This window comes from Perna viridis, chromosome 12 (assembly GCF_037379345.1).
Source record: "Perna viridis isolate PV_CMFRI_1.1 ecotype Kerala chromosome 12, ASM3737934v1, whole genome shotgun sequence".
Lineage (NCBI taxonomy): Eukaryota > Metazoa > Mollusca > Bivalvia > Mytilida > Mytilidae > Perna > Perna viridis.
The window spans coordinates 36,209,378-36,227,461 of record NC_142456.1 but is presented as its reverse complement, the minus strand read 5'-3'; the positions used below and the strand labels follow the sequence as shown (position 1 = coordinate 36,227,461).

Here is an 18,084-nt window from a genome sequence, read left to right as displayed (position 1 = left end):
TTATTCCATATATTATTCTCTCCCCATATTTTTTTTCATATGGCTAGAAAATACACAAAGAGTGTAAACTGTCTTTAATACTTTTATAAATAGCCTTATTACCAACTTTTTCACCTAAAAAATACAATTGAGCTCCTCAGAAAAACTGGATTTTTTATACTATGGGTGTGAAAGTCTCCAATCTTTCATTACACTTTTCTAAACATAACTTAAAAATTCTCATTTAAATTTCAAGCATTCATAGAAAATATGTCTAAATATTTGTAATAAACTTTCCAGATGACATGAAAAAACAAAATGTACTGAATTTGGCAAGTTCTTTTCGATGCTGATAATGTATTTTGCCTTTAAAAATGATATTCTGAAAACACTCTTTAACTCAGAAACAGTCTATTTTCATTTAAGCCGATAATTACTTCATATATCTATCATACAATTTACAATTTTCCATAAAAATAAAGTACTACTCTGTCTATGAATCAGGCAAAATGTGTATACAGTCTGGCACATGAAGGAAAAAAAACACAAGAGATTTTATGCATTACCCAAGTACTTGTTCCTGATAATCTCCAGAAATAGCCATCAAAGTGTTTCTAAAATTTACCTTTTTCAGATATTCAGTTGAAATGCACTACAAAAAAGGCATGAAAATTTTCCTGCAATTTTTCCTTATGAAAGCAGTCAAAAATAAGTATGTTATAGATTCTTCAGGATAAATTTAAATAGCTTTTTGGTTGTTTCCTAGATGTATTGAATATATCTGAAGCAAAAAAGACCACAATCAGACAAATGATATGCCACCCATTGCCTGATTCTTACAGAGAATGGTACTTAAAGTTTTTAAAAGTTCAACCCATTAAAAATATTACATGTATAAAATGTATGAAATACCATTCAGCAGAAAATTTTATGAAGTTCTAACTTCACAAAATTTACAAATTTTAGCAGAAGTATCTGAAAATGTCTCGAAATGGAAAAATAAAATAATGCCTTAATTTAAAAATATAACAAGAATCATCTATCATATTGTATTACTACATAATGAGAATGTTAACATGGTCAACATTTTAAAACCTTTTACAATAGTAGCAAAATTTTAAGGCAATGGATTAGTTTGGGTTGTTTTCTAACTATTAAGTTTTTGTAAGAATCAGGCAAAAGGGGAAAAATTAGAAACATGCATATCAAAACCCCACTGATCTGACAATATTATTTCGTTCAAAGATGCTCTTTTTATTTGAAAGACCATTATTTGATCTCTGTATCACTGGATTTGCTGAGATTTTTTTTAATAGAATGTTAGAAAAACAAGGTTTTTTGACAGAGTTATCTGCCCTTGAAATGTTCATTACCAGTGCAGTTTAATGAAATCATAACACAATTTATCAACGGATATGGAAAACCTTATATTTTATCCTTGTTTTACTCACTGCCTGATTTGTACAGAGACTGACACTTAAGTTACATCTATATGGCAACAATTAAGAAAAAATTGGACATTACGTACACTAGACAAATAATGCATATACATAGTGGACGGCTTTTTGGTGTAATATCTTCAAAAAATCACAACATAAAATTTTTGTACAAATACATTTATGGGAAATGCCCAAAAACATGTAAAAAAAAAAGATAAGAAAATTTATCACCATGAGTAAAGTATGAAATTAAAATGATATTTCACATTAAGGCTGCATTTAGAATAAAATATAATGCATTTTTTTAATGAAAAATAAAAAAAAAACCTTTCATCTTTTCAAATTACAGTGACCATACAGTATGGTTAAAATGAAGTTTTAAACATAAAATAAAAATGGAATTCAATCACTTTTTCAATACATGCATGAATATATGAGATTTGATTACTGTCATTAAAAAACTAAAAAAAAAAAGATCTAAAATAAAAAACTTCCACCAACATTGGTTGTTTGGGAGAAAACAATCATAAATTCAACTCTTTTGTTTCACCTGCTGTTAATGGGAGCGTAAGTTAATGAAAACACAAAAAGTTGCACACGTCGTCATACTAGGTGTACCTCTCACTCGTACTTGAAGTCAACATCAGTCAGGAACCAAAAAAAGGCTTACAACTCTACATTAAGCCACACACCAAATTTGAAATCAATCTGTCCAGGGAGAGCCAAGATTTTTGTGGCGAAAATTTTTGACAGACGCATGGACAGACAAACAAGGTGATTCCAATATACCACCTACTTGATGTGGATAACATACATGTAAAATAAGTACAAGTATTAAATCATCAAAAACTAAAACAGCTTCTCATAATACTACGCATACAATCATTTATAACGCTTGTTCATAGAAATAAACTAATGTGCTAAAAAACTACATAAAAGAAAAGAATTGCACAAAAAATATCCTCGTATACAATGATTGTCCAAAACACAGGACAAATGACATGCCAGCATGCCTTGAGCACTTAGATAAAAGGGACAGGAAATCATTGTTTACAAATTATAAAATAGAGTTATTTCCCTTCCCATGGGAAAGGTTATTCAATAAAAGGGAGATAACCCTAATACAATAATTTGTAACATTACAGTGAAGGACAAAAATATATGTAAAAGAAAATCTTGATGAATTTACTCTTACAAATAGAGTAAAATCTAAAAATAAGCAAAGGTATAGATCATTTTTCATGAGATACAACTTATCATTCATTCCAAAAATGACTCAATATACATCAATCAAAAGTGCACTGCAAATGTACTTAATCAGGGCATCAATTTTCCTCGTATGGTCAAAAATTAGAATTTTGAATGTACTTATTTATTTGAGAATTAAAAATATCCTCACACCTACCAAATTTTCAACAATCCCAAACTGTTTTTCACTGATATAGATTAGTTAAAGAAACTTCATAGTAATCTTAGCCAATAACATATGTAAAGTCAAGACTGGTGTACTTCATATATTTGTATACTAAAAAAGGGAAAAAATCTATTAAGAAGTGGACACAAGATAAATTTTAATTAGACTGTAAAACGAAATCTCTCATTCCCCAAGTGGGAAATAATAAATGAATATTCCAGTATAAATAAAGAATTCCCTTATACAAAAAAAAGATGAAAAAAAAAAACAGGAAGAATAGAGCATCAATTTCACAGAAATCTAAAAAAAAATTATTCTATATATATTTTGAAAAATAAAACTATATGGTATCATAAAGCAAGTAGAACTCCTAGAGAATACAATCTATATAATTGTCATTACCAGCTATTCATTAACTTTGTTACAAGTCCGATACCCCTTGTCCTCTCCACAATTTTGTTACAAGTCTGATGCCCCTTGTCCTCTCCACCCATCCCACTTAGGTTTCGGCTGTCTATAAATTTAGGATTCAAAGAACCAACAAAGTCTACCATAAAAGGAAAACCAGTACCAATCTGACCCATGATACAGATGTTCACAGTACCTTCTGTATTGAGGATGAGCCATATGGAATGTGTCTGTCTGCACATTATTTACAAAGCAATAAAAAATGAACATTTTTTTTATAAATATATCTGAATATTTGTAAACCTCAGCAGTATACAAAACATGTGAAAGCACTTATAGGTAACAGGTTAAAATCAGATAGGGACTTTTCAAATATTCTATGAGTAATTGATGGGAATGTGCTAGATTTGATTTATAAGAATAAATTTTAGATCTCTGAGCATGTGGATCTGGCTAATAAAGTATCAGAAAAAAAGAGTAAAGTTTAAAACTCAAGAAATAATAAACATATACAATTGTGCAACATTCTGCAAAAGTGCAACTACCAATGCTTTTTAACTACAATTTCACTTCATCACACTGAGAAAAGACCCACACAAAATTATTGTATTTTTCATATATCAGTTACACTAGAATGGGTTATACATTTTATGAAGACTTGTTCGACAAAGGTTTGTGAATAAATACATGCATAGTTTAATTCCAACCAAACAGTATATAGCACATATTTTGCACTGATGAGATCAAACAACAAAATTGTCTTTTACTGAAAATATGGATTTCTTAATGGGGGACTAAATATTTCATATCAATGAATCATTTACAAAAATGCATTATAAATTTCAATAAACCAATAAATAATTGATAAATATCTAACAAAATTTCATAACAAAACAAACTTTTAATGAAACTTGATGAAATAATGACACTTGACATTGTGTGCCCTTTTGTCATGTGATCAACTGACACCTGGTCAGCTGACTATGTCATATGATGATCATGTGAAAACAATAACAATCACAACAGTTTATCCCAGTCTATTTCCTCATCATCATCTTCATCTTTACAGATGAATTGGGCTGTTTGTGTAGGCTGAACAATGACAGCTTGATTGGACACTGAATTATAACCCTAAAAATAAATAAAGATATCACTTAAATAGTATCAAAAACATAATTTTTCGGTTATCCCAAACTGCAGATCCATTAAATATCACCTGCAACATAGGCATTTCTTATTTAATTGTACGTTTTAGTAAGATTCAGGCAAAAATAGGGAAAAATCAGAAACATGCCACTTCTACTTGGAAAGAACATTATTTGATCACTGTATCACCAGATTTCGTAAGAAATTTAGTAAAAGTAAATTTTGTTAAACAGAAAGTAGATGTTGAAATTGAATCTTATGATATGGAACTCATACATGATGCTGGATATCCAATATCAAGAGGCTGAGAAAAGTGTTACGAAAATAATTTTCCTATACTGTAACCTGATTTTCAGATCTGAATTTGGCCAAAAATGAGGTTTTTGACAGTTATCTGCCCTGGAAATAATTATTTTTAGTACATTTAAATGAAATTATAACTCAATTTAACAAAATGAAAATCTTGTCATTTTTCCTTGATTAGTCAAGTTAAACTTTCAAATTGGTGTTTTTTATCTTCTGTTTTTTTTAGACATTTCTTTTTAGCTGTTTCAGTGATAAGGATCCTTTGCTCAAAGTTCAATAACTCAGAAAACAAAGAAAATAAAAATAAAGATTAAATTTGCCTCCGACTTACAATTGTTTACGTAGGTAGACCTAGGGTAAGGGACACAACTCTTATAAGTCATTGGAACGTTTGTATTTAACATTTTACATCAACCTCATGTAAGCATCAAAGTAACTTGGATTGATTTCATTGTTTCAAATGAAAGCTTGATAGGCTTCAGTGAAATTGAATATGATACAAACATATCACTGATTTTAAGAGTTGTTTCCCTTACCCTAGGTCAAACTCATTAAATGATTGATATAAAACTGATTATCGACAACATCTGTTGTTAAATAGTTCTTGCACTTTGGAAAATCTCACTAGTATGTACCAGGCAAACATTCTTAGCCAATGTGACGTCAAGTATGAATATGCACTATTTTGTTGTACATAACCTACCGCTAATGGCCTGGGACTGACTTGTGGACTCACACTTGATGGGTTGTCTGGAATGTTTAGATGTGATGCTGTGTTGTTAGATAATGGTGATAATGAGTTGGTATTGTTGTTAAACAGCCCTGGATTATCTGAAAAAAAATAAGTAAAAAGTTAAATATAAAATTTCATATTGTCAACTTTCCTTTCATCTGTGGCAATATCGCTTTCAACATCTGAGTATGGAGTTTTAATATCAAAACTTATATGTTATGCCAGAGGTTTTCATAACTATGCAGATTTTTTGTACCATGCTAGACTTATTAATAATAAGGCATCTGAAACATGGTTAAGTTGCTATAAAATTGAAGACATCGTGTTGCTATAAAACAGAAGTTTTATGAGTGTCATCATGAACTTATGGATTGTTACAGTGCATCCATCTGCACTATGAACTGATTTGTTCAATGCAGCATACCTTTACTTTCTTCTTTCATCTACCAGGACATGAGAAACTGAGTGGGTGTTTCTAGAAAAGCGGAGGATGCTTACCCTACCAGTGCAACTGGTCCGAGCTGCCTGTTTTTAGTGGATTCCGATTTGCCCATTTACTTTTGAGGCTTTGTACATATCATTTTGATTATTTCATGTTCTTTGTCGTGTGTCACGTTTTCCATGTCTGGTCTTTGTCCCTGGATTAAATTCCTTTGACTTCAGCCTATCAGTGTATTTAGTCAAGCAAAAAGCTACAGATTGGATCAAGTGCATCATTTTTTATTTATTCAATAGTTCGCCTAATTTTACTTGATGCAAAACGGATTATAAGTTACTGATTTTGAAAGACTATTTTCTTTCAGTCTTTGAATTTAAAATTTTAGAGTAATAAAGTTGTGCACATGCCTCATTATTGATACTTTTTTTTATTAACAGTCACAAAAAAAATAATCATGTTTTGGGTTTTTTTTTGTCCCAAATCACAACACAATTGATATACAACTGACAATTTTTTTAAAATTTAAGAAATACTAAAACACAATGAAATAAGCAGTAGGAGCACAAATCATTCATAAACACAAACCAGTCAATATATTTCTGGCTTATTCTCCATCCCATCACAGATTTCATGCACCTGTCCTCAGCAAGAAAATGTTTGTCATTAATGTGTCTTTGTGTCGTTATATTACTTTTCAGTTGATTTTGAAGAATTGTCATGGTTCAGTTATGGATTTTATTACTTTGTTGAGCTACGTCAAAGAATATGTTCATGCCATACTCACTTACGTTAGGATCTTGATAAGAGCTTGGTAATCCAGTTTGGTTAAAGAGTGTAGAGTTACTGAATGGTGGGTTATTTTGGTGGGTGCAAAATTTGATTTTTGGGCAAAAAAGTAAATGAAAAATTTTGGTGTTTCTTATTTTGGCAGATGCTTAGTAGTACTTAAGGAGGTAGACCTAGGGTAAGGGACACAACTCTTCAAATTCATTGGAACGATTGTATTCAGCATTTTACATCAATCTTATGTAAGCATCTAATTAACTTGAATTCATTTATTATGCTTCAGACAAAAGCTTGAGAGGATTTGGTGAAATTGAATATAATACAAACATACCACTGACTTCATGAGTTATGTCCCTTACCCTAGGTCTACCTCCTTAAGCCGAAAGTAAATATTTCATGAAACCTGTTATCGCTTTTATTAGAAAGACCACTAAAATATGCCAAAATTAACATCCCATAAAAATTACCAGCGATAAGGCAAGTCAAGAGAATTTTTTTATACCATACTTACTTAAGTTAGGATCTTGATTTGAGCCTGGTAATCCAGCTTGGTTAAAGAAAGTATTGAGAGATGCAGCTAGGTCAGAGAATTGATCCTGTGAGAGCTGCCAGTTTGTCTGATCCAGGTTCTTCATGGAGTCCATCAGACCTGTTGATAAGAATAAAAAAGTAAGTATACCATCGGACTGGATCCATACATTAGAACCAGTCTTATTAAATACATCTTATGACCAGAACATCATGCATGAAAAATTACTGAAAAAAATTCTTGTTTGTGACATCATCAATTTCACAGATTTTAACTAGACTTGCCATGGAAATTAAGAATACTATCAGACTTAAGTGTTTTATCAACTCCTGTGGCACCATGGCCAGAAAAAAACAGGTTATTCAGTATTCAGGGGTAATTTTATGAGGTCATCAAACAAAACGATAATTGGTAATATCTGAAATAAATAAACAGTAAAAACAGAATCATGACTGTAAACTTCGGATTCCAATTAGCAGAATTCCGCTAAAAAGCAGAAAAAAATCATCCCTGAGTATTCTTGAATTGTCAGTCCCTAAGGCAAATGAAAGTTTGGTGCAGGAAAGTTACAAGAAACGTAAATTTCTAAATTGATTTGAATAAACCATTGTTGGAAAGAAATTTTTTTTTTGCAAGCTATCATTTTTTTTAAAAAATGAATTAAATAAACCCTTCAACAGTTGTTAATGCTAAAATACACAGATTTTAACAAAGAACAAAACTTGTGGTGTTTGTTTCTGTGTGTGTAATTTCTTGTTCATTTTTGTTGTTTGAGATTAGTTTACAACATGTTTCCAATGTTCCAAGCTGTTACTTTTCTAGAATGACTTAAAATTGCAATAATGAAACTCATATTATAGAACTTTTCACTGAAGTAAACATATTAATAACACATTTTACCAAAATGACAAACTCACAATTACTGTAACATACTATTTTCTTGCAGTGGACAGAAAACCACTATGAAATAGTTCTCGAAATTAATTTTTAACATTATATATCTCTAAACATTTATTTTAAAACCACGAAAATCAATACCCACAAATATATTTACTTGAGAGAATCTAAAAAAATTAATATATTTACAGTATTCATGCTCAACATAACTTCTGATTTTATAGTAAATTGGCTTGATTATCAGTGTATAGATAAATAAGTCTTAACAAGGTTCCATTTTAATCATTTATCATATTTATATACATGTCCTTTAATTTATTTAGTATCATTTCCATGACATTGGTTCCCTTGATTGGTTCCCTTGATTGCTCTTCCACGTGTTTTATGTCTTTATTTTTTTCCTGCCTAGGAATGTTGTTAAGTACTCTTAAACAATTTACCTTGAAACTGTGTTAAATCTATATTATTTAAGTCAAAATTGCCTGATCCAGCCAACCGTAAACTTTCTTTCAAAACATCAACATTTTGCACCCAATCATTCAAAGTTGTCGGAGTATTACTACCTGTAAAGAAAGAGATAAAAACATTGTGACCAAAGCCTTGAAGATAAAGAGGTATACTGACATAAAAAAAATATTTTCAGTATAAATATCTCAACAAATAGGAGATATTATTTTTATAATAATTTAATTTCAGAAAATTCTTTTTGATTTAATGGAAAATTTTGCTATCTTCATTTCAGTGTTGATAATTATCCACAAGTCCAAGGCCTTATTTTGGGCTTCTGAAATTTCACCAAAAAGTGGAGCAACAAGCCAATTTTATTTTTAAAAAAATGTCAAAACCCAAAGCATCTCATGGACCAAATTTTGTTATAGATGTGACTGTGATTTTTTTCAATGAACTACTTGTTAAATTTGATACTAAAATTAAACCAGGATTGAAGGCGGTTACATTTTTGTTTGGCTAATTTCAATGTTCATGTTACACATGAAGTAAGTAATTTAGTGTGCACCACATGATTGAGCTTATTTCCAACAAACACAAAAAATATTACAGAGATTCCTTACAATCTAAAAAAGTATTGAAAGTATTAAAATTTAATTAAAAGCTTAGCCAAGCACAGCATGATACAATCCTAGCCAGATGAACTCTGTTCACTTGAGTCAAGTGTGGACACAATATTAGTTTTTGACACACTAAACACAGAGACTTACAGTTCATTAAGGACACAACAATTCAAATTCTTTGTGGTCGTATAAAATGAAAATGTAAAATATGTTGAAGGTTTTCTGAAAATAATTGAAAAAGTCCCAGTACTTGATAACATGGAACAAAAAGTTTATGGAAATCAAAAAGATGCTCTTTCCACAGATAACTTTTAAAGCATTGATGAAAGGCCTAAGAAACAAATATTTTTCTTTGAAGTTTGCGTTGCTTACCCTGATTGGTGTCAAACATTGATTTGTAGAGACTTCTGAATGAAGCACTGAGATCGTCAATTCCTCCATTCATAAATGGCATCTGTTGCTGTGAAGCTGATTGAGACTGTGCACCCTGAGAGGTCAAAGGTAAAAACAACAAAAATAACAACATAAAAAATTGCATGCAACGTAAGACAATAAATTCAGCTACTGCCTTTTTTTGTTTTGTTTTTTACTGTTATTTATGTTGTAGTGATTTTGTAAGCTTAGTTAGAAGTAAAATTTGTGTAAGATGCCAATATTCTATTAAACTATGCAACACAAGATGCAAAAGTACCTTCTTCATGTTTAAGTGCAAGCTTTTTTTCTTTTCATTTCATTGTAAACTTTTACAAGTATATTTTTTTGCATTGCAACCTAACAGAAAGAAAACAAATGTGTTACAATTTTTGCAAATAAGAAATCCTTGATAACAACCTGAAACTAGAGGCTCTAAAGGACCTGAACTGCCCACCTTGTTGGACAAGTAATATTCTATTTTTATAAAAGCGACCATGTCCTTTCTTGGATAAAAACTCCTGATGACTTGAAAACATTTCAGAGCATAATTTACCCTTTGACCCCTATGACCTTACCTGGTTAGGTGAAGGCGCTGGTAATGTGGTGACCTGAACATTAACCTGTGACAAGTTAGGTGGTGACCCAAGAGATGACTGACTTCCAGACTCTGGACTGTATGGGGAACACTATCAAAGAGAATATCATTGTAATTAGCATTCAATACATTTTAATTCCTACACTAAAGAGTGCATTAAAATTTGACAACACAGTAATGAGTAGCACTAAGTTTCTATATATTTTTCCAAATGTTATTTTCTAAATAGGGCAAATAATACTTGATGGCATTTTTTACTGTGACTTTGAGAATATATACACATATGTAACATTAAAGATCACAATAGAATATAAATGTACATGAAGGTGTAAAAACTTCATAGAAAATTTTTCCCTTTACAATTCACTGACGAAGAAGCACAGTTTAAAGGAGAGAAAAGGCCAATGATTTGGTATACATATGCAAGTAAGTCCTTCAGCAGCAGTTGACTAGCAGAAGTCTAGCAGGCTGACACATTTGCTTAAATCAGAAAGTCCGTAACATATACATGTACAGGGATGACGCTACTATAGTATTTGGGGCCTGCCATGTGGCCTCATTCCCTTTCAGGTGACACCATCCCCTAATTGGAAAAATTGCCAATTGTCAGTATCAAAAATTTAAATCCAAATATTTTATGTCAGTGTCCCACATCCATTTCCAATCCGGATCTTAACCCATGTTTATCGACTGAGACAGCTTTTATTATCATTTGATGGTTATTTTTTTAAATAAAATTAAATGTGAAATGTGTTACTTTACTTCATGGTATATTGTTATAGTATCTGCAGTGCCTTACTGTAGTTTGAAAATTCCCAAGTGAACTGATGGGGGACACATTTGAAAGAGTTCAAAATCATCCCTGATGTACCATGGTGTTCTTTCTAAGACAGAACAATACCCACACTTATCTTATACACTTACCCTATCTGTAATGATAAACTTCCTCTTCTTGTGTCTTGCTGGCAGTGGATCATCTGGTGGGTTACTATCTATGGCCCAATAAGACCCCTGAAATAAACATTCAGTGGTGTAGGAGGAGTAACACATATGAAAGAGTATGCCTTTGACTGGAAGAAAGGATGGATATCCCTATCCATACACTGTATATACATGTACTCTCCCCCCTCCCCCAACAACTCTTACAAACCATTGGAAATTTTATTCAGCATTCTACATCATTTCAAGTAAACATCAAAGTAACTCAGACTGATTTCATTCTGTTTCAAATGAAAGCTTGATAGGCTTTGGTAAAATTGAAATGATACAAACATGTCACTGATTCAAGAGTTATGTCCCGTACCACAGGTCTACTTCCTTAAGAGACCCATAAAAATTGATCAACATTGGTCCAACAGCTTGAAAACCATTTTAAAAGTTCATTAGTTCATAATATTTTTTTTTGCCCACTGTCAACATTTCTGGCAAACCACTGACCCATTATATCAGGATTCAAAAATGTTTGTTGTGTCTACATCTGTTACGGCCAAGAAAAAAATATATGCCTGCATAAGATTACATTGGATGAACAAAATTGGGTAGATACATGTATAGGTAAAACCATTTCATTTTTTAAAATCAGCTTATATAGACACTTATAGGAGGAATTCTTCACTTTAATTGTGTTTAACTAAAAAAATATAAATTAGCAGAATTTCAACAACAAAAAAAATCCAATAAAATGTGCTAGGGTAGGTAGAGTAACCTTAAACAGACTTATTTTTTGTCTTGGTCTAAGCATACATGTACATATACATACCTTTCCTGGGTCTTCCTTTGATCTTGGAACTTTCAGAAAACATTTGTTCAGAGACAAGTTGTGTCTTATTGAATTCTGAAAAAGATTAATGATACAAGTTTGAGTTTGATACACATTAGCAAAGAAAGCTTACAAATGTCATGCATGTAATTCTTCTGTAACAAGTCCGTGTAAAGTGTAAGTAGTAATTTTGTACATGTATATGAAACAATATGAAAAATGAAAAACTTTTAATAGAGAATTCTTACAGCACATCTTGGATACATACATGTAGTTCAAACTCGTATCCTTATAATTTCAGTCTTCATAACACAGGCCCAAAACACATTTTTCAGAAATATTTGATAATAGTGACTACTGGCCTGTAGTAGGTAATTTTACAGGCCCACTTTCATTTTGAAAAGCCTTGGACCTTGGACTACTGCGTATTAGTGAAGACTGTAATTTACATTTTGTTACAGATGCAGAATTAGATGCATGTGTGCATACAATGTAAGAAAGTCCAAGCTTGTGTACTGTACAAGTAATGCATTTATGATAAAATTCTCAATTTCAAATGTAACATTTCCTTCATATCAAAATCAAGACCATCAATAAGCTGATCACCTTTATAGTACATAAATTGTAATTAATAATGGATGTCAACCAAGATAATAACATACGATTGTAATAAAGCTTAGAACTGAGCAGTAAATCAATACTCTTATGTCTGATCATAAGAAGAAACAGTCAGCTTTATCATGTTCACTGAAGCATTTACAGTATTTTGTATTTTAGTTCCTGTCGCTGCTTAGGTATTAAGTAGGCAAAGGTGTAATTCATTTAGTGCAAAATTTTCTCCAAAATCAATGTGCACCTGAAGAAAGTTGTATGATGAAATTTCTCAACATATTTAATGAATATTTCAGTCCTTTCGATTGAATTATGATTATATTTGAACATACAAAGACAAATGTCCCTTAAACTTAGCTAAAATGGTGAAAATCTGTGATAAATGTCCAAATTTATGCAGTTTTTGCTCCTTCAATATTGGCTATGTTCGCGTTCACTCTTAAGCCTAGAAAATTTTTGTGTAATTGTCTAAACACCTCATATCCAAATATCTTAAGTGAACACATGTGCAGTCACTTCCATTCCACACGTAAACTACATTTGTATCTTAAAAATTGCTGAAATGTTGAAACTTCGAGGGTTAGGTTTATTTTCGTCAAAAATAACTCGTAATTAGCAAATACTTTACTATACTACTACTCATATTACATGTACATAAAAAATGGACATGTGCTTACAACTCTTAATTTAGTGAAAAAAAATAGCCAATGCAATTAATTTTTTCAGTCACAATATGGATACTGTAAACTGCTCAAGTTGTGATCAATTGAATGTTGTTTGGTGTATAAAGATGTTTTTTATAAATGCTAAGGAATAAGCTCTTTAGCACAGGAATTTGTATGTACATGTAAGAATAGTTCACTCAACTTACAATGTATTTGAGAGGCTAAATTTCATTTTGCTCGGTCAAAAACTGTCCCAGCAAATCATCAATGTCCTAGCTAGGGCAAAATGGAGAGGCGCCATGCCCCGCCCCTCTGCCCCTATTGAACACCCCCTTAGTGCCCATTTACAATTAACTGAATGTCCCTTTAATATTACACTCGAGTTTATAAATTATCGGCACCCCAAGTCAATAATAAAGAAGTGTCACCTTCATTACCTACATCCTGTCGTAACTAACCTTCGGGAATTATCGGTCATTAATCAGCTGATCAAGGTTATGGATGATGATTGACAAGTAGAAAACTTGTCCGGATTGGACCTATCACCATTTTATGACAGCCAATCATTGGTTAATAATTAATTTCTACTGCACAATCAATTTCACAAAAATTTTTAAGTTAACAAGTCCAAATTTTGTAGAACCACCCTTGTAAACAATTGCATGCTGCACATGTTTGTTTATTCAAAATTCCACAGTCACCTCCCTTATAATTTCAATATTGTAAAAACATGATTATATCTTCAACAGTACAAGACATTTTCCAAAAGTTCCGATTGCAATAGATATAGGAAATAATAATTCTCTTAATTAAAGAAAGATTTTGAAATCCAATTTAAGCAATATCAAATATTTGTTATATTTCATGCAACATTTCACTTTATAGTGTGTCATAAATGTAAAGAATCACTTGCCCATAATCATTATAATATTAAATGCAGCATATCTCTTTGAACAATGATCAAGTTTATCTACATATTCTTTTAAGATGAGAATTGTGTAGGATCTCAACTATATGAAGGAGGGTAACTTTGAGCATTAGTAATTCAAATCTGGCTAATATATTTCTACAAATATATACTTTCACATGGCATTACAAACTGTAGGTCAATTGAGAAAGTTTAATAATACAATATGGGTGTCATGCATATATTAATGCAGTAAACCTTATTCAGTTTGCAAGATATGATGCAACATTGTCCCACCTTCATTTTCAAAACTAGGCAGGTACACTACCTGAGGTATGTAATAAGAATACAAACATACAAGAAAAGAAAAAAATGACGTTAGATATATCTGACTTACTGCAAACATAAACCTTTAAAAAAAACTAAGATCAATGTCCCTTTTTGGTTGAAAAAAAAAAAAAAACATGCTACGTGTTAAAGTGCCCTCTTCCCTGTGCCCCTCTATATTCAAATCCTATCTAGAACACTGATCATGTACGTATAGTGATTATCTGGATAATGGCAGAACATACTTCACTCAAACTTACAGGGTTCATGCGCAAAATTGCATATGTACATGTATAATGTCTCCATCAGATTACATTTTGTACATGTACAATGCATATCCTCAACATGCTTGAAATTAAACAATGTATATACAGGATATGGTCCAAAATGTGTACCCTGTATCCATATAATATTTTGCCAATTTATTCATTATTAAGCAGGGCCTAATCTAGAAGGCGAAATGAGCAAATACTACTCCTTGTCTATGCTCACTTATCCCATTTGTTTTTGACAGGGAGAAGTTTTTGTAATAGATTACATAGACAAAAATGTCAATATTGTTAATTTTCAAACAGAATTTACTAAAACTTCTCCTTGCCTTTGATGTGTAGATTAGGCCCTGTTAAGGAGTGTTAAGATCTGAAAATTGTATGAGATACATGTAAATGTATGCTAAAGTCCTTCTGAATTCATTCATAGTCATGAAAATGATGTATTTTTTTACAAATAATTAATTATCATTTGACTCGTTTTCTCTTTTCAAAAGGCCCAAAATGTAACAGGAAGTTAAAGTTCCAAAATGATAATGAACTAATTCTTACATTCCTGCCCAAATTTTGTTTTTCTGAAAAAAAATTCAGAGGTTTAAACATCACTTATAGTCTTCCATGTAGGTACAAGTTTTAAAATATTTAATATTGTGTCACAGCTAGCATCCATCCCTGTACCAGCAATAGATACTATCTTACCAAGAATTAAAATTAAAACCTCAGAAGCATAATCTCATGTCATTTTAACATACAATCCATGTAAATTTTGATCATATGATGTTCTAATGTACTAACAAAAATACCAGACTTTGATTTTGGATACTGAATAATTCGGGTTACACATTTCGAAAAAACGAAGTCTAATAAAAATTAAATTTTCGAAAAACATTGATTCTAGCCCAGCCTTCATGACATTTTGAAAATGTGTACTAACTTCAGCTGGAAATACAGGTATAAAGTGATAATCATTACTGGAAAAATCAGCTAAATAGTATTCGAGAATTGGTATGGTTAGACATTTTAGATCATACCATGTACAAGTACATTTTTGTACGTGTTGGCCAACCTCACAATAACAGAGTTTGGGAAAACGAAGGCAATTTTTTTGACAGTCCTACTGAAAATTTGCTAGTGCCATGTAATCAGACTTCACTGAAAATTTGCTGGTTCCATGTAATCAGACTTCACAAAATCTTTTTAACTGCTGTCAGCCATGGGACCAGCACAAAAGGTTGAAATGCAGGTCCTACCCAAATTTTACCTGTCTGGACTTTGTTCACAAACTCTACAATAATACTGATACAACTGTGTACATTTTTTTGTACAATGCACATGCGATCAGAAAATTTAGCTTGTACTATTAGTTGTAAACATGTACATTTATCTGTATACCAGACGACTCTGGAAACGATATTTCAAGAGAAAACAACTACTGCATTAACCATTTAACAAAATGACAGATTTTGAAATTCAAACAGAAAATATTTTATCTGGGCCAAAGCAGTTCCAATTGTTGACATTGTTTTGAAATAACATTTTTTGTAACAGTGCCAAATTACCTTCCAACCGTTCCCAGCATCTTTGTAATAAGGAAACTTGTCACAGATCCATTGGTATATTTCACTAAGTGTCATTTTCTTTTTATGTGAACTGTTTATAGCAAATGTAATCAAATTAGCATAACTGTACGGAGGCTTTCCATCTCTGTGGTTTGTGGCTTCGTTCTGATCGAGGGTTGCGTTTGTGTCCAATGGTGAATTGGGAGCCTTCCGTAATGCAATATTTCCACCTTGGGTTTTAGTTAACTGTCCATTTGATACACCGTCTTTACCTACAGCCCCGGCCATTGCCCCGCCGACGGTTAAACGGGGAAGCCAGTCCATAGCAGTTAGCGAGCTTTCTAGGTCCGCCATCTTTAAATTCATTAATTAAACCGCTTTACATCATTCGAGGGGCGTATTAATTTGCAGAATGTAAACATTAAATATTATGGATTAGACCGGGTTTTAAATTCTAAAAATTAGATATATATCCAATCAACAGAACGTTTTGAACTCAAAACTTATGCAGAATTGAAGAAATGAAATGTATTTTGGCCTTTAATATTTTTTCAGCGGAGTGATCAAACAGTTTACTTTTCCGGAAATTACTTTGACCCCAACGACGTCGCATAGCAGCGTAAACATTCCTGCGATACCTCTCGGGGCTCGTCTAGGCGGTAATCTAAATGTACGAGGATGAAATTGCGGGAAAATCAACAGGTGCGCGATTTCACCATGATTCCACATTATGTGCGTGGGCTGAGGGTTTCCCGATGTTTTAAAGTTATTTTTGTCAAAAATAGGGATGGAAGACATCAGACATGTATAGTCATATTAAACAATCGTTCCCAGTAGAATGTACATTTTATCCTCGTTTCAAATATTTGTTATGAAAGCCACGGGACAACTCGATCAGTTTAAAATAAAGAGGATGTTTTTATATGGTTCTTTTTGTAATAAAACCATGTAGTATTCGGGTTTCCTGACCGAATTTAAGAATTCGGTCAGAATATATCCCATGACACGATCGTAGAATTCTGTGAACCCCGTCTTAATGTAAATCTGATCCCTTTAGGGATTCGATCGGCGATAGAGATATTTTTTGTTTTGACCGGTGGTGATGAAAAAATCTATCTAAGGGATTAACTGTCAGGCACTTCAATGTCTTGGGCACGGATGGCCTAGACAACCAATATTTCGATAGGGTTCATAAATTAGACTAAAACTCGTTATGTTTTCAGTTTATTTTAAGTATAAAAAAGAAATGCCTAATAACATACAGCATCTAATAAAAAAGAAGACTAATATTTATTTTATGCACTCCCGGGTCACAGTCATGATCTTCTTTCTCTGTTCACATGCACTGATTTCGACCTTCCCCTTTTTATCAATTTAGATCGAAGATCAGAATTGATATAGCAGTCACCAGAGCCTTTAAATTTGTAAATCCTGATAGCATATGCAATTATCTTACACTACCACAGGAAATTAGTCCCATATTGGCACACCCCATTAAGGTTAAAATACAGAAATTTAGGTCACCTTTATTGGTATTTATTATATATCAAATTCAATTCTATACTATTTACACCAATAAACAACTTTTACTGCCAATTGAATATGCTTATTAATTTGGTTTGCATTAACAACGATTCAATTAAAAGTAGTTGACATATAACCTAATCATTACCTGCTTATTTATGCATTTCCCCGAATAAACCAGTCGGTTAGTGTCGATGTATTAATGTTGCCTCTTTATTTTTAGACGCATAATAATTCATTTGATGCTTAGCGAGAAATGAAACCGTGTGAGATTGTAAATAGTCATCAATCAATTGAATTATAAAGA

The 18,084-nt window shown here is 31.9% G+C and overlaps 1 protein-coding gene across 1 annotated transcript; it reads right to left on the bottom strand.

The window, feature by feature from the left end:
- Nucleotides 1-1,130: 1,130 nt before the first annotated feature.
- On the bottom strand, nt 1,131-16,631 carry LOC148602141 (forkhead box protein J3-like). The gene is made up of 9 exons (XM_088554986.1): nt 16,254-16,631; nt 11,915-11,989; nt 11,080-11,166; nt 10,136-10,246; nt 9,519-9,633; nt 8,517-8,639; nt 7,162-7,299; nt 5,396-5,523; nt 1,131-4,371 (listed from the first exon to the last, which is right to left on the bottom strand). The coding sequence occupies exons 1-9, from the start codon at nt 16,617-16,619 to the stop codon at nt 4,258-4,260; spliced, it is 1,257 nt and encodes a 418-aa protein (XP_088411112.1). The 5' UTR covers nt 16,620-16,631; the 3' UTR covers nt 1,131-4,257.
- Nucleotides 16,632-18,084: the final 1,453 nt, after the last annotated feature.

Coding starts and splice junctions, on each gene's coding strand:
- LOC148602141 (XM_088554986.1), bottom strand. CDS start 16,619: ATGAATTTAAAGATGGCGGACCTAGAAAGCTCGCTAACTGCTATGGAC. Junction 7,300..8,516: donor AGATTTAACACAGTTTCAAG/GTAAATTGTTTA, acceptor TCTTATCAACAG/GTCTGATGGACTCCATGAAG. Junction 5,524..7,161: donor AAATCAAGATCCTAACTTAA/GTAAGTATGGTA, acceptor ATTTTTTTTCAG/ATAATCCAGGGCTGTTTAAC.